At 42.4% G+C, this 26,678-nt stretch overlaps 1 protein-coding gene across 1 annotated transcript in view; it reads left to right on the plus strand.

Moving 5' to 3' along the window:
* The first annotated feature begins 3,010 nt into the window (after positions 1–3,010).
* LOC126272425 (uncharacterized) overlaps positions 3,011–26,678 on the plus strand; it is a 41,205-nt gene continuing 17,537 nt past the window's right edge. The window contains exons 1-3 of the mRNA XM_049975277.1: positions 3,011–3,077; positions 4,292–4,392; positions 24,562–24,792. Of these exons, the coding sequence (XP_049831234.1) occupies positions 4,296–4,392; positions 24,562–24,792 (328 nt within the window). The 5' untranslated portion in view covers positions 3,011–3,077; positions 4,292–4,295. The remainder of the gene's footprint in view (positions 3,078–4,291; positions 4,393–24,561; positions 24,793–26,678) is intronic.

Below are 26,678 nucleotides of genomic sequence, written 5' to 3' on the forward strand. Positions count from 1 at the left end.
TAATCTAATCTAATCTATCTGCTGACTGGGATAAACAGTCATGTGAGTACAGAATATGGATTTATGGTACATCGAAGAAAGATGAAAGTAATGAGAAACAGTAGAAATGAGAACCGCGAGAAACTTAACATTGAGATTGATGGTCACGAAATAATTTAAATTACTGCAGCAACATAACCAATGACGGACGGAGCAAGGAGGACATCAGAAGCAGACTAGCACCGGCGAAAAGGGCATTCATGGCCAAGAGAAGTCTTCTAGTATCAAACACAGGTCTTGAATGGAGGAAGAAATTTATGAGAATGTCCGTTTGGAGTATGGCATTGTATGGTAGTGGAACACGACTCTGGGAAAACCGGAACCGAAGAGAATCGAAGCATTTGAGATGCGGTATTACAGACGAATGTTGAAAATTAGGTGTACCAATAAGGTAAGGAATGAGGTCTTGAGCAGAATCGAAGAGGAAAGGAATATGCGCAAAACACAGACCAGGAGAAGCGACATCTGTTAAGACTTGAGGGGATGACTTCCGTGGTACTAGGAGCTGTAGAGGACAAAATCTGTAGATGAAGAGAGAGATTGGAATACATCCAGCAAGTAACCGAGGATGTAGGTTGCAAGTGCTACTGAGATGATGAGGTTGGCACAAGAAAGAAATTTATGGCGGGCTCCGTAAGTCAGAAGACTGATGAAAAAAATACACCAAAAACCAGAACCACCAAAGTTCTGACAAATCTTTGACAAAAACAGACAGGAAGGACGTCAGCAATCAGTTGCGATTCAATATATACTTTGTTCAAAATGGTTCAAATGGCTCTGTGACTTAACATCTGTGGTCATTAGTCCCCCAGAACTTAGAACTACTTAAACGTAACTAACCTAAGGACATCACACACATCCATGCCCGAGGCAGGTTTCGAACCTGCGATCGTAACGGTCGCGTGGTTCCAAACTGAAGGGCCTAGAACCGCTCGGCCACACCTGCCGGCATGTACTTTGTTGCAGATCTAAATTTCAGCTACAGAATAGCAGTCAGCGCGTATGAAGTGAGTTAAACAGACTCGACAGGCTTGTAAAAGCACTACCTTAGTGTGCATAGTGTGATTAAAACTGAGGCTGTTGTTTAAAAACCTATAAAAATTAAGACAACACTTTTATAAAAGATACGATAAAATTACCCCAGTTAAGTTAAAAATTTCATAAAACGTCTTTCATCGAAGATGTTTTACTAAGATCGAAACAAAGTGCAATGCCGGTTTTATTGACCCACTATTAACGTGATGAATTGTGGAAACCCTAGAAAAAGCATCAGTCAAGTACCTCTAATTTCGGTTTCGGGTTCATAGGTGTATGGGCATATTGAATACAATACCAGCATAATACATCTGCACAGATCAGTAACATATCTAACGTGATATAGTCACGAATATTTTAGCTTTGTTGGTGTTGACACCTTCAAAGTACTGTAAACTTAGAATTTCAGACCACATTTTATAAATTCACTATACGTCTCGAAACCCTCATTTGGTATATTATTTTGGGTCATGTCACCAAATCCTATCGCATCACTTAAAAACATCTAAAATATGTGAACCAGTATGAAGTGTACGACAGGGGGTATTTTTTGCATAATATTGGGCGCTTTGTAACCTTACACTCGTAAACGGAGAGAGGCAAGAATTACTGCTTACATCGTTCTATGCCAGCTGTTACTAATTAATTTTACCGTCACTGGCTTATGAGCTGTAAAATATTTGCACACACAGACTACAGAAACGGTTTTTAAAATGTTCCAATTTGCAGTTCGCTTGGTTTTAGGTGATTTTCATTCCTTCTTTGAGATTTGCCAGCTGAAACTTTTAGTACCCCCGTTAATCGTTTGCTAGGCAAATATTCGTACTGTCCTTATTTTTATTCGCTCAATGTTATGACAGACAATTGTTAATTTAAAATAATCCCACCTGTTATCGTACATTTCCACGAAACCGACTTCATGCGTTTGTAATACTTGCCATATTACTGATTTTGACTTTGTTAACTCTGAATTTTGTGGTAATTTGAAACTCATATAATGCCATTCATATTATAAATCCACACGCTGGAAGGCACGTACGTAAGAAAACTGTCCTGAATGGAAGGATTTCCAAAATATATAACTACAAGGAAATACTTGAACTTCATAAGAGGAATAAATTCCTTGTCAAGGTATGCAATCATCACGCGAGTGAACTCTGGTCCCTGCTTATGAATCAAAGAATTCCCGTCAAGGGATTATTTTACGCTGTTAGACTTTTCCAATTATTGGATTCTAGTGGTTGATCTGCAGACGGCACGGCACTGATTCAAAATCTGTCTTTTAATAGAATAAAATAAAATATAAATTGCGTCGAAGTCTCTTCTATCTCGTACTGAGTGTTGAAATAATTCATATGTTCTACTGCCAGAACCAGTCACAGGTTCCTACACCATATAGTTAGAGTAATGTCATACACAACTTCCTCCAACTTTGGGGAGAGGGGAAGTGGGGGGGGGGGGGGGGGGGGCGACACCTTCAGCTGCATCAATAATGATTTGAAAAATGAACTGCAGTACTGATTCCAGTACATTTCTTACGTTTTTGTGTATGTTTATTTTCTTATGTATCTTCGTACTGTATTATGGTCTAATGTAAACTCACTCAAAATGATACTTATGTGTGAGAAGTTCTTCGCGATGAAGGGAGCACAATGCACATAAGTAATATTCACCAGAAATACTACCCTAGAAAAAGTGAAATTTTATCAGATCTATTTGGCGGGCTTATGGCTGAAGTGAAAACATACTAAACCACTCCGTGGATAGAGAGAACACCACACAAGCAAACATGCCGAAGCAAAACAAATCCGCTCCTCTTCGTATCCGTGCGTCGCGATACGTGCACCTTTAGATATGAGCCCCATACGCTAGCTGTGCTACAGGTTAGCGCCATCTGCCCTCAGAGGGCGTGACTGATGCTACGCTATATTACAGGGGATCGCGTCAGGAGTCGACACTTCTGCTCCGAAGTTCGTCGGCGATAAGCGGTATTTCATCAACAGGTAGGTAACCGCTCGTTCCCTTCAGATTCAAATTAGAATATATCGTAGAAGGCTCTTGGTTTGTTTTCAGCTTTGGACAAGGGCACTCGTTTCGTAACTATTATCAATATTGTGTCGTATAGTTGGATTTATCCTCTCAGTACGTGATTTCATACATGTGCCACAGAATTCCCTCGGCCATGTATGAATTACAGTGTTGCTTCAATGTTCATATATTGCTCTGTAAACTTTATCTGGCATTGAGCGTGTTGAGCCAAGTTGTTGCTTTAGTCCCAGTTAACGAGCAGATTTCAGAGTTTAAATATTTCTAGCTGCAGGTTCATTACGGTGGGACTGACTTGTTTCCGCGAGTACTACCTACTGGAAATAGTAGCAAAATTATATAGCGGTTTTTAGCTGCTGTTACGGCATTCAATTGTACGAAACTATAGAGCTATTCTTTTTATATTTGCCATAATCCTGACCTTTCTTTCCTCACAGATTTTTGAAGTGTTTAGACAAGCGTATTATGCTATAGCCCTTCATACCTAGCTCATTTTGCTAATTTAATTGGGCTACGTAGACGGGACGTTAACCGTTCCTGAATTTCATCGCCTTTCTGCTGAATGTTAAGGTAGGATAGTGATTTTCTAAAGTAAATAAATGTTCGTAGACTAATGGGAAAAGAGAAAATTTAAACCTAGAAGATGCTCTACGTATATTCAGTTTCATAGAATCGAACAGCCACTCCTTATTTCGTGGTGGTAGTGGTCTTACACCGAGTGATTCGAAACTTGAATACCTACCAAAACAGTATAGACAGCAGTAATCATTAAATACAAGCGATGCGTACTGCTAATCGTTTCCGTAAGTCTAAGAAATCACTTGTTTCTTTTTTTTATAAAGTTTCCAATCTAAGCCTCCAACGTTAAACGGTTCCAAATAGTATTATCCAGATAATAGAGTAGATTCTGCAGTGCTTCAGGTAGTTCAAAAGGTTTTATGCAGCCGTTACTAACAGTCAGTTCGTACTTCCAATAATTAAAATCTAGAAATTACTGATACTGCAGCGACTAAAATAAGTTCTCGGTTATCACTGGAGTGTACTCAGCGTTCCAAATAAAACTGAAGCCAATTGATTATTAAAGTTTTATGTTGGTCATCCAGCGACTAATTGTGTAAACTATTTCTATTGTAGCGAGTGTATGCAAGTAATCCGTTACCTACTTGTGCAGATCAATGGCGGCTCCAGCAGACGACGGCAACGAGCAGCAGCAGCAGGTGGTCAACGGTGGCGACGAATTCCCAGGAGACCAACCGCCGCCCTATGCTGGAGGTACGCAGCAAGCGAGCAGTAATTTACATACGAAAGGTGGCAGCAGTGACTGCGGTTTCCTCGTATCAGCTCATTTCGTAACGTCTTAATTCTGCCAAGATTTAAAGTGTCGAAACGCAATCAGTTAAATGAGGAAAAATAAGGAACCATGAATTACGGGTATTTAAAACCGTAGCTTCATTTGTGTAGTCGGATCGAACAGTTTACTTCCGGTAACAGAAAACTTCATGCAAGTAAATAATGTAACGTATTCCTTAGTCGCCATTGTGTAAAACGACGATCAAATGAAAGTCTGTCTGGACAGGGTTCGGATCTGAACTAATTAGAGGGCGTTGCTTGACACCGCCACTTGATTAAATTTGCACTATCGGCTCAAATGCGTTTATGGTGTCAGTGGCTCTTGCTCAGTGTGCATTTGCTAGCAATTCATTGTCACTGATCACAGCCAATCGGGTGATAGTATACGGTAGCCAGCGAGAATCACCCTAAATGAGTTCTTTTGGCAGAAGGTAATTACATGGTTTCTGTATGGAGGAACAGCGAAATGTCACTGATCTGGTTGCTAGGAATTGAGAGGTAGGTTGGTGATTTTTCGTATTTAGTGAACGGTAACTACATGGACACCCAGCCTGATATTTAGCGAATCTAAAGGCCTGAGTTGGATTTGAATCAAAACACAATTGTGAATTGCTGAAGCCAAGGAAAATTAATATTGCCGTAATAGACTGATGGGAAATGTTCCACCCCCCAACCTCCCACGCGCGTGCCATTGCACTAACATAATTCTCTCATTTCAGTGATTATTGTAATGTAATAGGACGATATACCAGCTACTTTTATTTACGAACCATACGAAATTTCGACCGAAAATTTTGTAGTTACTGACAAAGCTAGAGGTACATTGCATTAACTTAACACTGTCGGTAACGCGTGTTAACTGACACGCAACACAACGGCCGCGTGCACCGTAAGTGCACATTCACTTGATTTTTTATCGGTGTTAAAACGGTTCTCAACTGGATCACGAACGCTATTCCTTATTCACTGACTTCTTCACCTTCACCTTCACCTTATAAGGCTACGGTGGAATAATGGTTTCAGTCGGATAATGGTATCTATCTCGGAACATCAATGCAGTACAGTGGCTACGATTTTTCTCCATTTTCTTTGATACTTGGTAAAAACGGTGTCGGTTTCACCGTCCTAGTGGAGACGAAAAATTCAAATAATTCTATTCTTCCAAACAGCAATAGCCGCCATTGAAATAAAATCACAGGTTTCTGATATTAGGTAACGATGGCGGATATTTTCACATCTCTAGTTATCCTCATTACACTGAAATTTTATTGAATTTCACTAAACATATAAAATGTTACGCCGATCGGGCAACTAAGCGCTTTGACAGATTTCCAATTCATTTGCGTGGTCGAGGGAGGGCTATTCCGCTCCATGGTTCAGCCACTTGTTTACCGAGCTATTGGGAGTAAACTTCGGACCTCCCGAATTTCTTGTTGTAGAGCTTAAAATCGTTTAAAAAAAAAGCAGCACAAACATCTGTAATCCGCGTTTGTACATCGAAACACGGTGCTGAAAAAATTTTTCAACACATAAGCCTTCATTGCAGAGGGCTTGGATGGAGACTGGAATTTTTAATACGCACAGTTGTATTTTACGTATTAACGTCCACTGAATGCCGATACTTCCGACAAGTATCAGAAAACCCCAAAAACAGAAATGCAGAAGGTCCACGGACCTTTATTCTGTGCCACGCGAAACCATTGCGGATTTCTTAAAAAGATGGAAAAGAGAATTTCTTGCATTTGTTGTGCTATGCATTGCACCTGACCCAGAAACTGCAGTCGTTACCAATTTCCAGAAAATTGTCGGACGATTAGCACTATACAGCGTTACAAACAATTTGTTGGATGGAATGATGACGAGGTCGGCTATCGGCTGGTTCTCACCGCCAGACATACCGACAAGGAAATTTCGTCGGTCGATCACACGTCCGTTTGGTCGGTTGTGACTCATTAGCAGCCTTACTAATGGTCTTCAGAGTAAAATACCCAACGCAACATTGTTGCCACTAACACCGGTACGCTGCCCCTCTTCCCCGTCCAAATAAGGGGCATATCGATCAAAGAAATGACTCTGGCAAAGTTTCGCATTAGTTCCTACTATTTCAAATTGCGTGTAGAACGGCATGTAACTTGGATCTTGTCGTTTGGTAGTGGTCACCGATGTATCCGGACGCCTGCTTTGCAGGAAGCTGGGCCTATTATTCTACTTCATACATCAGATTGCTTATAAATGGCTCTGAAACCAGTTAACGTAATTGATAATTCATCCCTGGGCTTAAGTAATTGAAAGGTCCTTGCAATATGTGCTCTCTCTCTCTCTCTTCCCCCCCCCCCCCTCCCCCATTCCTATTTCATAAGCTATGAGAGATGGCAATAATAGCACCCGGTTTTTGCCTCATGTTGCAGCAGGGGACAGCCGTTGTGGATAAAGGTTTCGGCGGGTGTGCCAGTGGCGGCAGCAAGCAGCAGGCGCGCAAACAACCCCCATTGGAAACCATTTTTAACTTACAGAATGCCCTCAGATTCGTAACACCTGCGGAGAACCTGATAATGTTAAGTAATACTCGGTAATCCTACTTTGTAGGCCCTAACGGCTGGTGTTAAACTGAGAAACGTTTGGGCTCAGTGGCCGTGGTCCATATGAACTTCTCCCTGACCTTTAGTTCAAAGCTACAGAAGAGATCTTCGTTGCGTCATGTGGTTTCAAGTGCATCTATCAGAGAGGAAATTATGCATTAGATAGCATTGGTCGCTGCAGTTACGCTTAACTAAGAGCAGTTAGCGGGAGGAAATCGCTGGCGCAGTAAACGTGTACAGTATTGAGATAAAATGAATAGCGGTTTACGTTAGAAGAGCGGCGAGGAGGTAGCGGAAAGACACTATCGTTGATCCTGTTGGCATATCCTAAGATTGAGCGACGTGGCGCAATGGCTACACCAGTTGTAGTCTGGGGGGGCAGAGTCCAAATTACTCGTGCCATCCATGTTCCGTATTTCAGTAATGCCACTAAGTTACATGAATCCAATTTCGAGAAAAACTTGATATTCAGGAAAACAGGGTATTTTCTTTCCCGTACTACGAATCAGGACTCACTGTCTCGTAACTAAACCCTAATTTTTGAGTGTTTCGATGCAAATACATCACGGAAGTACTTAAACGTGCAGTGTCATGTTTCTGCGAATCATTTTTCCACATGTTCGTCTTACCAGCGGGCAATAGCGTTTTTAATTTTAAACTTACCAAGGGTCATATAACTGAACTGTGCAACGGATAAAATTGACTAAAAAAAGATCGTCGTGGTGACAGCTTGGTTGACCATGTAGTAATGTTTAGTGTGTCAAAGCTATTCATTTACTAAATTAATGATAAGAAATAAATTACTACAGATTTAGATTAGAAAATATGACTAGGGATCAAAGTACACAGGATGAATAGTTGTTCAACATGAACGATACTAAAATCCTGTCGAAGGGAGGGTAGTGTGGATATCTAAGGGTATCTAATCTGTAAAAATACAAACCTAGGGTACTTGATCGGTGAAAGCGACTACACCAAAACGATCGTTAACCAGCACGCTTAACAGATGAACTGAATGTGCCAGTAATCTTCCCATAACATCATTCGAAATTATTGCTCAGTCCCAACATGGCGCCTCCCAATAACTTCGGAGATGATTCAGTACTTTATCTGAGATCAACTCAGCTGATCAGATATGGCACGTCATTAAGCAAAGCCATGGTCTGAGTGTGCGGATGCGTCGGCTCTCGGTGACAAAGGAAACGTTATTCTCCAGATACTCTAGCGTCAGCATGTGTACGTCTTCCTGGCACCAACGCGACGATTTTAAGACACTACAGACGATATTTACAACGTTTCAGTTAACGTTGTTACCCTATGGAGAGAAGCAACCAGTACGTAACGCAAAATAGTGTTCAGTGACAGCTCATATTTTTACTGCAGTAGATTCATAAGACTAAAAACACCGGGGAGTGAATAGCTTAAAAGCTTCGCCACACAGGATCTCGTGCTACGTGGGTTTAACCGAAAACTGGTAGCTTTCAGTGCTGTAAGAGACTTCATCTCGCTGTCCGAAAAACGATCCGCGATTCACAAGACGACAGAAAGATTGGCCTGGAACTGCCAGTGTACAGGTAGAGGTAATGTTAATTGGTGTAATAATCGTAAAAATCGCTGAATGTTCACTCTAAAAATGTAAATATCGAGTAGTACCAAATCAAATGGAATTAAACTACATTATGATATAAAACTGTCAGTCAAGGAATACCGCTACACATCACGCTCAAAGCCGACCGTGCAGAGAACTCTTGTCTTACCGTCTCTACACCTACAAGGACACTCGGCAAATGACATATGTCGGGTAGAGATTTATCTGCCTATCACCATTATCTATTATTCCAATCTCGAATAGCGCGCCGAAGGAACGAACACCTGTATCTTTCCATACGAGTTCTCATTTACCTTATTTTATCGTGGTATTTCTCCCTGTATAGGTCGGTGTCAACAAAATATTTTCGCATTCGCAGTTTATCTGGATAGCCTCATATCAGAAGCTTAGATTCTGTACCGTTTTCCCCAGTCATTCACTTCCATACTGTGCTGTTCGCAAACGTTTTCTGAAATATCTTCATCAAATTAAGGCCGATATTGGATACTAGTAAACTTCTTTTGACCATGAATGATTCATTCTCCTTTTTGTGTCGTCTTTGCTTCATCCGTCACATGTTCTTTCAATTCAAAGGTAGCAGAACCAGTTCATTAGATTTGTCCCTAATTTTCGTTAGCTTTTCGCTAATGTCACTGCTGCTATTCATTACTTCATTTTTCCATTGATTCCAGTTCGTGTACTCACCACTGTTAATTCGGTTTTACGTCGTCGTATTTTTCTCTTTAACTCGGAACAGCAGTGTCAATACTGAAACATTCAATCTTTCCCGTGAAACTTCAATTCGGTTCTCTTTAATCTGCTACACTCGAATATTCTTAGCTGCTTCTTTGGTATACAGGTCGAACAGTGAGGAACAGGCGGCATCGTTGCTTTACGCCTTGTTAGAGCCAGGAATTTCCTCTGGTTTTAAATTTTAGGTTTCCTTGTGAATCTTCTGTGTACTGCTAATTGCACCATTTGACGTTGTCAACGCTTTTTCTGACCTTAATCGACCTTTCCAAATTTGTGTTCTACTTTGTCTCCGTTATCGAACGCAACGTAAGAGATGTCTCTCGCCCTTTAGTTCCTAAACCCGAACAGACCCTCTGAGAGTTTACTCTTCCATTTTTCTATGTATTGCCTGCAGCTGGACGGCGTCAACTGTCAAGGCCAACATATAGTACATCATGGTGGATGGCCTTTGTTTCCATATGGACTGGTTCAGTCTCACTACATCAAGAATTTTCTCCCTGCCCCACGCCGCAAAGGCCTTCACGGTGTCACTCCACCTATTTTCACACAACGCTTACATTAAATCCTCTTGGTGCTCTCAATGCCTACCCACCATTATTGTAGCTGCCGCTGGGTACGAGCTTATCACTCATCTGCTTTCTGTGTCTGATCATCCCTTCTCTTGTAACTCTGAATCATAAATTGGTATTGCTAGTTTAAATTTAGTGTGAACTTTTCTTCCTCCTTGCGAAACCCTAATATTTCGGCTGTATTATCAAACCACATACTCCCTGTCCGACTGATACTACAAAACGGGACTAGATTTACATATTTTACGTACTGAGTTGCCAGTTCAGTGTGGTCACATTTAGTTGACAGCAGTAAGGACACCTGGACTTATATCCGAAAATTTGATTTTTGTCGGCTTCCGAAACAGTTCCGTAATTAAATTCACTTGCGTCCAGGTATCCGAAGCGAGCCCAATTATTGTCAGTGTTCATTTGAATCAGATCAAAGTTGTTACGTACAAAGAGAAATTAATTTTTGCTATTTGGGATTTCCCTTTACAGTAATAATCCGATTTTTAACTCTGTAATTTGTTTTTCTATTGAAATATTTCCTTTGACAGTCTAAATTCTGAAATCTTTCTCCACATCGGAGGAAGATCAATGGTTCAAATGGCTCTGAGCACTATAGGACTAAACTTTTGTCATCAGCCCCCCAGAACTTAGAACTACTTGAACCTAACTAACCTAAGGACATCACACACATCCATGCCCGAGGCAGGAATCTAACCTGCGGTTCCGAGCTGTAGCGCCTAGAACCGCTCGGCCACTCCGGCCAGCGGATGAAGTTCCTTTTGATGTTTCGGCGTTATTCGGATTTTATTACAGCACTTCTTAAAATACTTGTAAGTCTCCTATTTTGTAGGTTTGAGATGTTACTAAACCTATACGTTCTGTAGTACAGACCATACATTTTGAAGCTTTTGGTCCCGGAAATTTTAAAACATATTGTTTACCTTCACTATAGCAAGCAAAACGGCAGCCGTCCTACACTGGCACTGTAGCAGTTACAAAACTCTTCGAAAGACTCAGATGCTACATAAAATAAATGGAATGCAGTACTGTTGCCCATAGGTTTGCCGGCAGGCCTCATCAAGGAAATACTATACAAACTTAAAATTGGCGGTTGTGGTATTAATGCAACTGACAATTCACCTACTGCGACACGCGTGGCATTTAGTAACCTGGTAATTCCTGTTTTCGCTAGGCTCCAGGGTCACCGGCAGCAATCTCCCTCGTATGACCCTCTAACCATAAGGCAAACTGATTATAAAACGGGCTTCACTATATTCCGTGAGTTGCGCGTCAACTTGCTTATTAGTTGGTCCTGGGCCTAGGTCGCCAAGTTCCAATACAAAAAGTTTCGTGCAGATTGTTTCCCTCTTTTGTGAGCGTAAAGCCCAGATTGACTGTTGCCAGCGTGTACACACTTCAGTTGCAGTGCGAGTTCACATGCACGCGGGCTCAATGCAGAATTGATGTTCACGAGATCTGCGTCATTGTGAATCGCTAATGATTCATATCACATAGCTTCTGTATGAGCGACAGATATTCCGGAGGCGATTTTAAAATTGCCGATGCTAGTCTAACCTTTACCCATGTTATCCAAACGGCGTTGGTTGGCTTGTCATGCACAGGTAACTCGGTAGCTCTGGTCATTAAGAGCCTGGTAGACGGTTGTTCCTTGCATGCGGTCGTTCAGCGACGTTGTGTTTACTAGTAAACCAGCTCAGATCTATGTAGTCGTACCTCACGAGCTACATGCTGCAAACAAAATTTCGCAGGTACATTGAGTGGTACGTGTGGATCTCCTCTGAAAACGTGCCGAAAGATTGATAGAAAAATATTTAAACGTTATACCTCAAGCACAGGTTTCTCTGCACCAGCTGCGAAAGGTAGTAGTGATAAATGCATGCGTGCGGGGGTTTTCAGTGAGAAGTTAGGTGTAAAGGTTATTGAAAGTCACGGAGTGCTCACATTCTACATTACTAGATTAATGTAGTCCGGGTAATCTGCGTGCTGCGAACTATGCTGCCTCAAGGTATACGTGAGTTGTAACTGGATTTAGTGTGGTACATCTTGTACATAATTACAGCTCTTCATGAATGGATTGACAGCATTTCAAATTTTTAAATTCGCTCAAGAACTGCGTAAAACTTGTTCCCTCTGGAAGCAGTGACACGTGAAACGTGTAAATAAATGGATCCACATTCCCGTATCAAGTTCCGTAATACAACTTCTGACCTCCGTCCGCAAGCCCAACTTCCCCCACAAAAATGCTTGTCCACTCTCAATCTCCTTTAGTGTACAAAGCGCTTTAAACAATCAAATAGACGGATAATGGAGACTCGACGGACACCATCCATGGCCACTTCTAACGGTAATGTTTCTTCACTACCCCCGCCGTGTTAAATTACATACCACTAACGGAGGTTCGCTAGAATGAGTGAACGAGTTGTTCAGCATCGTGTTCAAATGTTCACACTAATGAAGGGCATAATAGAAAGTAAAAATCACGTGATGGCATGATTTCGTAATTACATCCTAGAACAGAGGTCTGATATATTGTAAAAGGACACATTTGTCAATGAATTTTATTAAGGAAATTAAAAGTAGCATACGAATATTAAGTTTGAGTGTGAAGCTCGTCCATTGGGTTTTACCGTGTAAACCCATCCCCAGTACTAAAGATTGACCGAAAGCTAATCGTATACACGGCTTCGTATCAAATTACAGCGCACGTTGTGGTACTTCGCCTTCACGTTTTTTTATTTCGGAGAAAATAATGAAATCGTGACAAAATACATATTAACGTATGCGGCTAATGATCTATAACGAACACTGCACTCTAAAAAAAATAGTATTCCGAGCGAGGTGGCGCAGTGGATTGCACACTGGACTTACATTCGGTAGGAGACTGTTCAAACCTACGTCCGGGCATCATGCTTTAGGTTTTCCGTCATTTCCCTAAATCGGCTCAGGCAAACGCCCGGATGGTTCCTTTAAAAGGATACGGCAGACTTCATTCCCCATCCTTTCCTATTCCGATGGGACTGATAGCCGCGGTATTTGATTCCCTCCGGCAATCAATCAACCAACCAATTGAATGTCACAGAAAAAGCTCTCATTGTCTCAACGTCACTAATAAAACTATGCATTCTGAATACACGGTCGAAAAATACCGAGCTATTAAAATGTAATTTTTCATAATGTAATGATAGCAAAGTCATTAAGTGGAACTATTGTCCAATGAAATGAATTTTAGTAAAACGATGCATAAACGTCTTCAGTCGTGGAATAAGAATTAGTAAACAAAAATGTCATGTGTTCTTTTCTTACATAGATGAATTCTAAATTGCGTGGTTTTAATTATTTCTAAATTTTCTACGGTACACATGTATACTTTGTCTTACAGTACAAGAAAAAATATTAAGAAATAAGATTTCTGCTCACGAATTTTTTAAAAATCGGTTAGGTAGCGCAAATGTTAGAACTCACGCACACGATTCTGCGTCTTTCATAGTGGCGTTCGGAGGCATTATTCTTCTACAAATTGTTAGAGATTACCAACCTAGTTCAGTAGACCTATGTTTTTTGGCTGGGGGAAATGTCTTCGCTAGGTTCATCATATCCACAACTGTCATACGTTAACCCACAGATGCTCCTGGAGAGCTATGAGGGGCTTCCCACGTTAAACGACTGTACCACCTCATTAGTCAAAATAAACTGAAATACGTAAGGGATAGTACGTAAAATTTTGGTACTTCATCCCCTGTAAAAAAAATACTTTGTACATAATCCAACAATTACGAGCGAAATCAGTAAAAGGTGGAACAATGTAACTGGTCCTTCTTTGTTCTGAACTTTGACATATTTTTGAGCTCTTGACCATAGCTTAAAAGTACCTCGTGGCTCACTCCAGTACAGTAGAACAAACGACTGAAATCGCTCTCTCCAGTAAGCAAGGTATTTCTTCATTGTTGATAACTAAAAACGTTTCCCAACAGTCGGGTTACATACAGCCACAGCACAGGTGTTTCCCTCACTCACAGTAAAAAAAAGGTACTCTTTACACCCTACAGCAAATACAGAACAAGCTTTGAGGCTAAAATCTGAAGGACACGTATACATAATTAAAATTTCGACAACTGCTGTAGTCGACTAAGAAATTATTCCAAGAAAAATGTAACAGGAACGACTCATTCCACGTATTAAAAGCAACAAAGAGTAAATATGGAGTATCGTAGTATTTCAGAAGACCTTGAGTGCGCCCTGTGGGCAGTCACTGTGCTGAGTCTTACATCCAAACATTAAATATCACTGCTAGCAGTGTGTGGTACGGTCTAGCAGCAGGAGCTGAAACTATGCAACCTACAAGAACGTCATGTTTTGTTTGTAAAAACCGTTTATTAATTTTATAAAGTGGAAACTCTAAATGTATACCCACGGACTGAAAATGTTAATGAATTTGATAATGGTTACCAGTTATTTCATACAAACGTAACAGCTGATCCTTGTCTCTTTGTTCCACATCAAATTTTATGTGGTGGGTAAAACAGCTATTACACCTCCCCTTTTCTACTATTACTGGGATCAGAAGGTAATCATAAATTGACATAAAGGAAACATTGTCAAGATCCAGACTTAACCGTCGTTAACAGTCGAATAAAATGAAAAAAATTCTGCTCTTGAATTGTTGCAGTTTAATGGTCCAATGTGATTTTCGAAAACAAGTTTCAGTAGTTGAGCGTCCTGAAAGTGTGAAGTGGTTTAAACTGGTTCCATCGTTGCATAGGGTGGCCACCTTCACGCAAGTCCGCAGCTAGCGGTCGCGTTCTGGCTACCCGAGCACTGGTCCTGGGCTCGATTCTACATCTACACTCCGCAAGCCACCTGACGGTGTGTGGCGGAGGGTACCCTGAGTACCTCTATCGGTTCTCCCTTCTGTTCCAGTCTCGTATTGTACGTGAAAAGGATTGTTGGTATGCTTCTGTGTGGGCTCTAATCTCTCTGATTTTATCCTCATGGTCTCTTCGCGAGACATACGTAGGAGGGAGCAATATACTGCTTGACTCTTCGGTGAAGGTATGTTCTCGAAACTTTAACAAAAGCCCGTACCGAGCTACTGAGCGTCTCTCCTGCAGAGTCTTCCACTGGAGTTTATCTATCATCTCCGTAACGCTTTCGCTATTACTAAATGATCCTGTAATGAAGCGCGCTGCTCTCCGTTGGATCTTCTCTATCTCTTCTATCAACCCTACCTGGTGCGGATCCCACACTGCTGAGCAGTATTCAAGCATTGGGCAAACAAGCTGTGGGGCGGCGAAGAAGTCGTCGAATGAGTTGTTTGAATGTTCATTTCACGTAACAGACTATTGCCGATGCAACATATGTAGGACGGCGAAGAAGTCGTTGTTTAATGTTGAATGAAAGTTGAACATTGCCACCTTAAATCACGCGAGCCTGGCAACTAATTTGGTCGCCAGTCAGAAAGCGAAGGGAAACTTACTGACCTTAGTTCCCAGTCTGCACGGCCACATTCCTGTACAGCCCAGCTAAACGAAAAATATCCATAGTTCTTCACGGGATTAGGGCTGCTTCAATAAAATTTAAAGTTCCAAACAAGATTTTATTATCTTAAAGGCTCACACAAATTACTCGAAACTTCTGAAAATGCTAAAGACATTAAATATTGTTAATTCAGCCAATCGTTTAATAGTTCAGAGGCGACTTCTACAGCCAGTTCCTCCCGAATAGTTCATTACTCTAACGGTGCTCTATTAATAGTTCGCAATAATGTTAAAAAAAAAGATTAATGCTCGCCTTAAAAGTGGAGTTAGTCACCACTTGCCACGCGGAATTATACTTCACACGGACGGCACAATAACAGTTTGTTACCGAAGTCTAAACGATCCAGGACGGTGTACAGTCCTCGCGATTTTCAATGTCCGTTTACATTGCTAAGTACGCGCATGTCACAGCCCGCTATGACGTCACCCGAGGCGAGGCGCGATCGGACGTTAAGCTCGCGTGGACTAGGCGTTGGTCTAATGCGGAGTGAGCTTACTACTGCCTCTGCCGCTCTTTTTATATAGCTCCGGCGCGTACCGCCAAGAGAGCATCTGTTCTTTCCGTTCCTATGCAGATGCCTGTGCCTCCAAATGATCGCTATCTCAGGCACATAATCTTAAATATCACATTTAATAATAGCTTTACAAACTTCTCAATTTTTGTATACATACATCTGAGCAGTACAGAAGCACGTAGAAAATCTCAGCCAGTTAAAATTAAAACTTTACTCTCTAGAATTTTTACAATGGAACTAACGGTAGATTGTTACCTCTGAACCATAGCTTTATCAAGACTTGTATCAGCTGTTAATTATGCTACAAGACTAAAACTTGGTGTAGCTTTGTTAATTGTCCTATCTGATCATTGGTCTTAAAGAATTTGTTTTATCATTAAAATTTAAAGTACTTAATCTATAATGCTTATGTACATTTTACTCACAAAAGTAGTTTTTACTAAATTACTAAAAAACTAGAAGAGGTAACTGATTGTGGTATTTCCATTATTATTATTAGGGTGAACTGAAGCATCCTACCAATTTTCAATATTGTAGCTCTATTATTTCGCGCCTCTGATTTTTCCGAAAAACGCGGATTCTGGAGTCAATTTTAGTTTTATGGTTTTGGAAACCAGCACCACTCATTAATGACTTCTTACTGCACCTTCTCACCAAATTTTGGCTTCCTAGCGTCATTATTTAGCGCCTCCTATTTTTCTTTCAAAACGTGAATTTTACGTAAACTACTAATTTTATAACATTAAGATTTGTTACCTGAAACATTATTACATAGAACTATACTTTAACAAAGTTTTACACACAAATCTTAATTTTTACTTTTATGTTAAATGTGGTGCAATACTGTATGCAGGCGCGTTACGATGACGTGACGCTACTAGCAGTGAACTAGGGTAAGTCCCGTGCACTCGCTCGCCTCTGTATCTTATACATGATACAGCGCTTGCTTTGCTTCAAAGCGTACTGTAACCTACTTCCTTTGTTGTCGGATTGCATTTCCTTAGGATTCTTCCAATGAATCTGTCTGGCATCTGCTTTACCGACGATCAACTTTATATAATCATACCATTTTAAATCACTCCTAATGAGTACTCCCAGATAATTTATGGAATTAACTGCTTCCAGTTGCTGACCTGCTATTTTGTAGCTAAATGATAAGGGATCTATCTTTCTATGTATTCGCAGCACATTACACTTGTCTACATTGAGATTCAATTGCCATTACCTGCACCATGCGTCAATTCGCTGCAGATCCTCCTGCATTTCAGTACAATTTTTCGTTGTTGCAAACTCTCGATACACCACAGCATCATCTGCAAAAAGCCTCAGTGAACTTCCGATGTCATCCACCAGGTCATTTATGTATATTCTGAATAGCAACGGTCCTATGACACTCCCCTGCGGCACACCTGAAATCACTCTTACTTCGGAAGACTTCTCTCCATTGAGAATGACGTGCTGCGTTCTGTTATCTAGGAACTTCTCAATCCAATCACACAATTGGTCTGATAGTCCATACGCTCTTTGTTCATTAAACGACTGTGGGGAACTGTGTCAAACGCCTTGCGGAAGTCAAGAAACACGGCATCTACCTGTGAACCCGTGTCTAAGGCCCTCTGAGTGACGTGGACGAATAGCGCGAGCTGGGTTTCACACGATCGTCTTTTTCGAAACCCATGCTGATTCCTGCAGAGTAGATTTCTAGTCTCCAGAAAAGACATTATACTCGAACATAATACGTGTTCCAAAATTCTACAACTGATCGACGTTAGAGATATAGGTCTATAGTTCTGCACATCTGTTCGACGTCCCTTCTTGAAAACGGGGATGACCTGTGCCCTTTTCCAATCCTTTGGAATGCTTCGCTCTTCTAGAGACCTACGGTACACCGCTGCAAGAAGGGGGCAAGTTCCTTCGCGTACTCTGTGTAAAATGGAACTGGTATTCCATCACGACCAGCGGCCTTTCCTCTTTTGAGCGATTTTAATTGTTTCTCTCTCCCTCTGTCGTCTACTTCGATATCTACCATTTTGTCAACTGTGCGACAATCTAGAGAAGGAAGCACAGTGCAATCTTCCTCTGTGAAACAGCTTTGGAAGAAGACATTTAGTATTTTGGCCTTTAGTCTGTCATCCTCTGTTTCAGTACCATTTTGGTCACAGAGTGTCTGGACATTTTGTTTTGATACACCTACCGCTTTGATATAGGACCAAAATTTCTTAGGATTTTCTGCCAAGTCAGTACATAGAACTTTACTTTCGAATTCATTGAAAGCCTCTCGCATAGCCCTCCTCACACTGCATTTCGCTTCGCGTAGTTTTTGTTTGTCTGCAAGGCTTTGGCTATGTTTGTTTTCTGTGAAGTTCCCTTTGCTTCCGCAGCATTTTTCTAACTCGGTTGTTGTACCACGGTGGCTCTCTTCCATCTCTTACGATCTTGCTTGGCACATACTCATGTAATGCATATTGTGCGAAGGTTTTGAACTTTGTCCACTGATCCTCAACACTATCTGTACTTGAGACAAAACTATTGTTGAGCCACCAAGTACTCTGAAATCTGCTTTTTGTCACTTTTGCTAAACAGAAAAATCTTCCTACCTTTTTAATATTTCTATTTACGGCTGAAATCATCGATGCAGTAACCGCTTTATGATCGCTGATTCCCTGTTCTGCATTAACTGATTCAAATAGTTCGGGTCTGTTTGTCACCAGGTCTAATATGTTATTGCCACGAGTCAGTTCTCGGTTTAACTGCTCAAGGTAGTTTTCAGATAAAGCACTTAAAAATATTTCACTGGATTCTTTGTCCCTGCCACCCGTTATGAACGTTTGAGTCTCCCAGTCTACATCCGGCAAATTAAAATCTCCACCCATAACCATAACATGGTGGGGAAATCTACTCGAAATATTTTCCAAATTTTTCTTCAGGTGCTGAGCCACAACAGCTGCTGAGCCCGGGGGCCTATAGAGACATCCAATTACCATGTCTGAGCCTGCTTTAACCGTGACCTTCACCCAAATCGTTTCACAATTCGGATCTCCGTGAATTTCCTTCGATACTATTGCACTTCTTATCGCTATAAACACGCCTCCCCCTTCACTGTCCAGCCTGTCTCTGCGGTATACATTCCAATCAGAGTTTAGGATTTCATTACTGTTTACGTCTGGTTTCAGCCAACTTTCTGTTCCTAGTACTACAGGGGCGTTGTGACCGTTTATTAATGAGAGCAGTTCTGGGACCTTTCTATAGACGCTCTGCAGTTTACTATTAGCACATTAATATTGTTATTCCCTGTTGCATTTTGCCTACTCCTGCCTTGCCGCGTCTCAGGAGGCGTCTTGTCGGGCCTAGGGAAGGAATTCTCTAACCTAAAAAAAAAACCATGTGGACTCCACACGTACTGCGCTACCCTCGTAGCCGCTTCCGGCGTGTAGTGCACGCCTGACCTATTCAGGGGGACCCTACATTTCTCCACCCGATAGCGGAGGTCGAGAAATTTGCACCCCAGATCTCCGCAGAATCGTCTGAGCCTCTGGTTTAAGCCTTCCACTCGGCTCCAAACCAGAGGACCGCGATCGGTTCTGGGAACGATACTACAAATAGTTAGCTCTGATTCCACTCCGCGAGCGAGGCTTTCCGCATTCACCAACTCCACCAGCCGCCTGTACGAACTGAGGATGACCTCTGAACCCAGACGGCAGGAGTCATTGGTGCCGACATAGCAACAATTTGCAGTCGGGTGCACCCAGTGCTCTCTATCGCCGCCGGTAGGGCCTCCTCCACATCTCGCATGAGACCCCCCCCGGCAAGCAGACAGTGAACACTGGCCTTCTTCCCCGACCTTTCCGCTATTTCCCTAAGGGGCTCCATCACCTGCCTAACGTTGGAGCTCCCAATAACTAATAAACACCTCCCCCCGTGTGCCTGCTCGGACCTTGCTGAAGGAGCAGCCACACGTCCACTCAGTCAGAGCGGGCGATGCCACACGGCCAGCCTCCACATTGACCCTCCGCCTCGTGCGCCGCGAACGCCGCTGAACCCGCCACTCCCCTTGGGGAGAGGGTGGCCCAACCGCGCCCGGTACCCGCGAAGATGTCTCGACAGCAGGGATAGTGGGTGAAGCATGTAACACCTGGGGTGTACCTAGCGACGCACCAGACTCCCCACTTCCGCTACACTCCGAGGCAGCAGCCTGAAGACGGCTGACCGCGGCCATCAACACGCTCAGCTGTTCGCGAATAGTGGCCAGCTCCTCCTGCGTCCGTACACAGCAGCCACACATCCTATCCATCCTAAGAAGTCAATTTACTATAGAGTGTTAATCAACTTTTAACTAGACTGCTAATCCACTAAAGGCGGTTTATTATTGACTAAACTGTGATTGCTAACCACTTCTTGTAGAAAACAAGGAAAATAGCACTACCTGTCTCTGGACTGTATTCAAAACAAACACGAGATCTATGGAACACTTAATAGCACTCGACTATTAAAGCTTCCTAAAAGCAAAAACACGCAGAAGAAGTGACAAGTAAGAAAAATACAGTTAATACTTAAATTAAGGTAGCTCGCTGCACAGCAGACGTGAAGCAGACGGCGGTTAGGGCGACACTGATTCCCGGCGGGGTCAGGGATTTTCACCTGCCTCGAGAGGACTGGGTGTTTGTGTTGCCATCATTTCATCAATCATGAAAGTGGCGAGATTGGACTGAGCAAATTTGTACAGGGTCAGATAACGCATTTTAGCGCCCCACAAGGCGAAACATCGCCTTCACAAACAGGAAAGTGTTAATGGACATAATTCTTTGACTCGTGCATTCATACATTTCATGCTATTTTGAACCCTAAATCACATTTACGTCTTAAACGCTATTGCGTCATATCGCTGTGGTATTTAGAAACTGATTCTTACCCAAGAATGTACTGTGAATCTTGGGAAGATTCAAGCGCACATAGTAAATTTGACCATTTGACACTCTGGTTTCAGGTTGCGAACACACGTCCCTAACATAAGTCATCGAAAACACTCTTCACACAATTGTATTTGGACCTGGTATGCCGAGCCGAGAGGTACCACCTTCTGCTGCCACTAGTGTGAATTTCACCCAGTGACTTAAGGCCATCAGTGCTGAATCAGTGAAGTTACCTTTCACCTCCCAAAACTCTTTTTATAGTTCATTCGCGTTCACTTAATCTTGGATATTTCGACTGCATATTGAAAGTCACAATTTTGTACTTTCCCATTCAAAGAAAGATATTTGACAGCGTGATCAGTCCTAGCTCACAAGCTGTGATACTGGCTACAGATTTCAGTTTCCACAAAATCTTAACACAATCGTGGTTTGACTATTTCGTTCAACCGATTCTTTCGTACTGCGTACGTTGCTTGAGACCAAACTGTCCATGTGAAGTGGTGAATTCCTTCATGTACTAGTTACACAAAGCAAAGCTAATTAGATGATCCCGGTGTAATCCACGTGGACGTATCTTACCATTTCGTTAAGAACACTACAATTTACAGGTGATGCTTGAAGTTTCCTGTTGGCTGGTGAAGCCATTAAGATTCTCGAACAAAAGTAAATTCCCAAAACCACGGCATACATTGTACAGATTCAAAAAATTATCATTGCATCAAAGTTTACGAACATGTATATAACAGATTAAAAATTACAGAATGATTACAAATATTTCATCGGGTTCCGACGCTTTATAGCTTGAGATAAGTGCCCATTCATTTGCACTAATAACCGATCGAAAAGCTTAATTCAAAGTTTTGCATTGCAGGTTCCATTTTGACTCTACAGGTGGCAAGGTGATAGGTCTGCGAAATGGTGTAATCAACAGAAAGCATTTCATGTGTTGTAGTATGACAGAATCTGTCACTACTGTGAAGGGTGCGTTCCGAATATAGATATAAAGCCACCAACGCATTTGGCGATAGTATCGATGATTAAGACACAGGCTCTCTGTAAAGGAAAAGGCTCCGTGCGACCACCTGTTGCAGAGGCAATAGTGCAGTGTCAGAAATGGGTTCCTTCGCAGCCAAAAGAAATCCACTCGTCGTGCGAGCGCCGGAAAGGGTATTCCTCAGCCAACTTGCGGAAGATCCTGTGGAAGGGATTGTCAGAAACCGTATCGCATCCAGCCGTTGCAACACTTCAGGGCCAAAAACACCACCATAAGACAGGAATCTCATAATGGTTTCTAGGAATCCATGGAAGACGACGAATTTCCCCGGCGACTCCTGTTCAGTGATGAGGCGACGTTCCACCAAAAAGTGAATCGTGACAATGTCCACATACGGAGCACCCCATTGTTACAGTGGAGATTGAGATTCTCCAGAGGTAAACGTATTCCGTGCTGACCCGTAGCAACGTTTCCGATCCCTACTTTTTTCCGGGAAAACTGTGATCGATTTGAGGTGCCTAAACATGTTAAAACTTGTTGTTTCAGAGACTGTTAGCGGATAATGAACACGTCGTATTCCAAAAAGACGGAACTCGTCCTCGTTAGCATAAAGCGCTTCGCCATCTGAAGAAGGGACATTCAATAAGGTGGGTTCAACGATGTTCACCGAATGTTGCACCCCTCAGGTGGCCACTAAGGTCTCTCTACCTTACAGTGGCTGTTTTTCTTTGAGAACACGTTAAAGGCAATGTGTACGTACAAGCCTTCCGAAAATATTGGATGACCTCTAGGACATAGCATCACTACTGTGCTAGCGAATATTGACTGTGTGTGTGTGTGTGTGTGTGTGTGTGTGTGTGTGTGTGTGTGTGTGTGTGTGTGTGTGTGTGTGTGTGTGTGTGACAAGAGAAGACACAGGATGTCTACGAATATTGAAAATGTGCTAAATGTATCAATAACTATTTCGTATGTAATAATTCGTAAGATAATCTAACCACAAAACCGATGAATCATTTTGGATATCCCTGTACGTCGACACTAGATTGTGCTATGGACTGACCTTCAGAAGTACTAAAGAGTACGCTAAAACCTACATCGAAGCGCCAAAGAAAGTGATATAGGCATTCGCATTCAAATACGGAGATACGTAAACATGCAGAACACGGCGTTGCGGCCGGCAGCACCTATATGACAAATGTGTGGCTCTGTTAGATCGGTTGCGGCTGCTACCATGGCAGATCTACAGAATTGGCGTCTGAACGTGATGCTAGAGTTGGTGCACGAGAAACAGGACACACGTCTAGGATGTAGCGCTGAAGAGGGGATTTTCCCGTGCGACCATTTCACGAGTGTACCTTGAATATCAGGAATCTTGTGAAACCTCAAATATACGACAAAGCTGCGACCGGAAAAGATCATGCAAGAAAGGGCCTAACGACGACGGAAGAGAATAGAAAATCGTTCGACGTAATAGAAGTGCAAACCTTCTGCAAATGGCAGCAGATTTCTCCGCTGGGCCATCAGCACGTCAGCGTGCGAATCATTCAACGAACCATCGGTACGTGGGCTTGCGACACAGCTTAACATCTCGCCTGAGATCGTCAAAACTAATGAAAGACGGTTGATTAGAAACATGTTGCCTGGTCGGACCAGTCCAGTTCCAAATGGCATCGACTGGATGTACGGGTATGGACCTACCTCATGAATCCATGGACCCTGCATGGCAGCAAAATACTGTTCAAGCTGGTGGAGGCTCTGTAATGGTGTGCGAGTATGCAGTTCTAGTGATACGGAACCCCTGATCAGTCTAGATACGACTCACAGGTGACACCTACGTAAGCATCCTGTCTGATGATCTAACGGTTCAAATGGCTCTAAGCACTATGGGACTTGACATCGGAGGTCATCACTCACCTATACATAGAAATAATTAAACCTAACCTACGAATCACACATGCATGCCCAAGGCAGGATTTTAACTTGCGACCGTAACAGCAGCGCAGATCGGGACTGAAGCACCTAAAACTGTTCAGCTACAGCTACTGGCTGTCTCACCACCTGTATCTATTAATGTCCTTTGTGCATTCCGACGGACTTGGGCAATTGCAGGACAATGAGACACCCCACACATCCAGGATTGCTACAGTGGCTCCAGAAACTCTCCTCTGAGGTTACACTTCAGCTGGTCCGTAAACTCCCCGACATTAACATTATTGAGCCTATCGGAGATGGCTTGCAACGTGTTCAGAAGAGATCCCCACCCTCATTCTTCTATGGATTTATTGGTAGCCCTGTGGGATTCATGGTGTCAAATGCCTCCAGCACTACTCCAGACATCAGTTTAGTCCATGCAACGTCGTGTTGCGGCCCTCCTGCGTGCTCGCGGGGGTCCTACATGATACTAGCCAGGTCTACCACTAGGTTTGGCTCTTCAGTATACATCAGAATAACAAACGTAAGTGCGCATTTTTATTGTACGTTTATGAAGGGATATACTTGGGTTCTACAACATCCCAGCGCCATATATTAATCGGAAGAAAGTGCTGTAAGGGGATACAGAAAACGCAAGGTTAAATCAACAGTACAAAACGTGAGAATGTGGGGAAAACGTAAAACCTGGCAACCCTATTGTTGCAGCTTCGGTCCGGGAGGAGCAGAGGACGCCTGCGAGACGTCGCGGTCCGGCGCCCACCACGCTCCAGCTGTGTCGGCGGGCGCTGCGGCTGTGCCGGTGTGTGGTCGCTTGGCTGCTGCGGTGGTTCTCGGCGCGGCCGCTGGGCCAGCGAGCGCTGCAGGCCGTGAGCGGCACGATGATCGCTGCTGAGCGGGCAACCGTCTGGGCTGGGTCCGCCACGGCTGGCTCTGCCGGTGAGGCTCCAGTCTTAGAGATGTGCAGAGATGTAAGCTAGTCAGATGTTTCTCTTCCACGAACCAATGCGCAAGTACTCGCTTTACGATGTTCTAAAATTTCCGAGAATAATCCTGTAATAAAGATTTAATTTATGCTTTAATGTAAAGTCACCTTCAAAGTACTCCCCTCGAGCTCGTATGCAACCCTTCCAGCTGGTAGATGAATGGCTAAACAGTTCACAAAACCAGTTTATCCCATGACTCCTATGGACTCAGAAACGATGCTCTTCCAGTTTTTCGTTTTCGGGTTGAAGGAATACCAATGGGCTACATTAAGTGATTTACGTGATACTGTTGTTTCTTGCCAATAATTACTTCAGTGAGGGAATTATGTGAATGTGTTGTCAGAAGTCTCAATTCTCTAATCTAGCAAGTCGTTTACATCTAATATTTTCCCTCGAATCTTTCTTTCAGTGCACGGTGGATAGTTTCTCCATGTAGCATTATTTGAAATGAAATAATGGAACCAGTTGCATCAAGTTTCAGATTACGACCTATTTTTGGCAAGACCTGATTCCAGTGGCTATCTGAAAATATTGAAAAATGGTACAGTGGAAAAGTTAAATGAAAAAGTAATAAACAGCTTGTAAAATTTGTCTACAGTCGTGATAAGGCTTGCTTTGTGGAAGACATATTAGGTGTAGCTATTAACGCTGATACGAGGTTGATGGACTGGTGTGAACAGTATTTTGCTACTTTGCATCGTCAGTTCCACCAGTGTATTTTATTTTGTCTGTTAAGATACACGTCGTTTCTTCAGTCTTCCTTGACTCCTTCCTACAACTGGCTTAAATTTTATTTGTAGACGTAATCTTTCTCAAGTCCACCCTTCAAGACGTTAAAGTTCCTGCTACTTTTTAGTGTCAACGTATAAATCACGCCCAACCGGTTGCAAGTAACTGCTCGGTATACTGATCTGTTTCCACACCTCTAAGAATGTACTAACCCGTTTGAAATTTTAAGAAAACGGAAAGTTTTATTGCGAGATGGCAATGGATAAAGTTCAGAGAATATACGCTCAAACTACCCAAGAATTAAAATTAAACACGTTCAAACCTATGGCACGCATGCCCTGCCAGGAACATCAGGTGATCCTATAAAGGCAAACGTGCCAAAGGCTGGGACGAGTGTAATTTTAATTTCTGACTATGGCGTATCTGCTCTAAACTTTGACCATTGCCTTTTCGCAATGTAACTTTCCTGTTTCTTAAAATTTCATCCTTACAGGTGTGAAAAGCAGATGTACCAAACAATTATTTGCAACCGGTTGGGTGTGTGATTCCAACTTTGAAACTTACTTACGGTTACTGAGACACAGCCGCGTCAAAAACTGTAACATTTTCTTGTCCGGTATGTTAAATATCTTAAGCTCCATCTTCCGAATATCTGAATCTGTCGGCTCTTGGACAGAAATCTCAACGGCTGCTAGTCTTAAATATTTCGATCTTGTTCCTTTCGTCGTTTAAATTTTTAGTCATCTGCATATAAAAGGCAGTGCAAGACGAATTTCTGTGAATCTTAAATCCCCGTTAAAAATATCCTTTTAGTGTGGATGAAATTCTGCGTCCTTGTTTAAATCCTTTGTTCGTGGTTAAGGCTGCGTTAGTGCCATTTATATCTCAAATAGGTCATGTTTGTGATGAAAGTTTGATAGGTTTGTTACCTGTTGAGGATACCATCTTATTCATAACCATACAGTTTTTATCAACATTATCGAAACCCTTGATACAATCGGCGAACGCTAAAAGGATTTTCCTGTTGTGCTTACTCTTTCAACTATCCGTTGAATACAAACCCTACATAGGTTGTCAACGTGAAGGAATGATCTTCAGAAACAAGCGAGA

This window comes from Schistocerca gregaria, chromosome 5 (assembly GCF_023897955.1).
Source record: "Schistocerca gregaria isolate iqSchGreg1 chromosome 5, iqSchGreg1.2, whole genome shotgun sequence".
NCBI classification, from domain to species: Eukaryota; Metazoa; Arthropoda; class Insecta; order Orthoptera; family Acrididae; genus Schistocerca; species Schistocerca gregaria.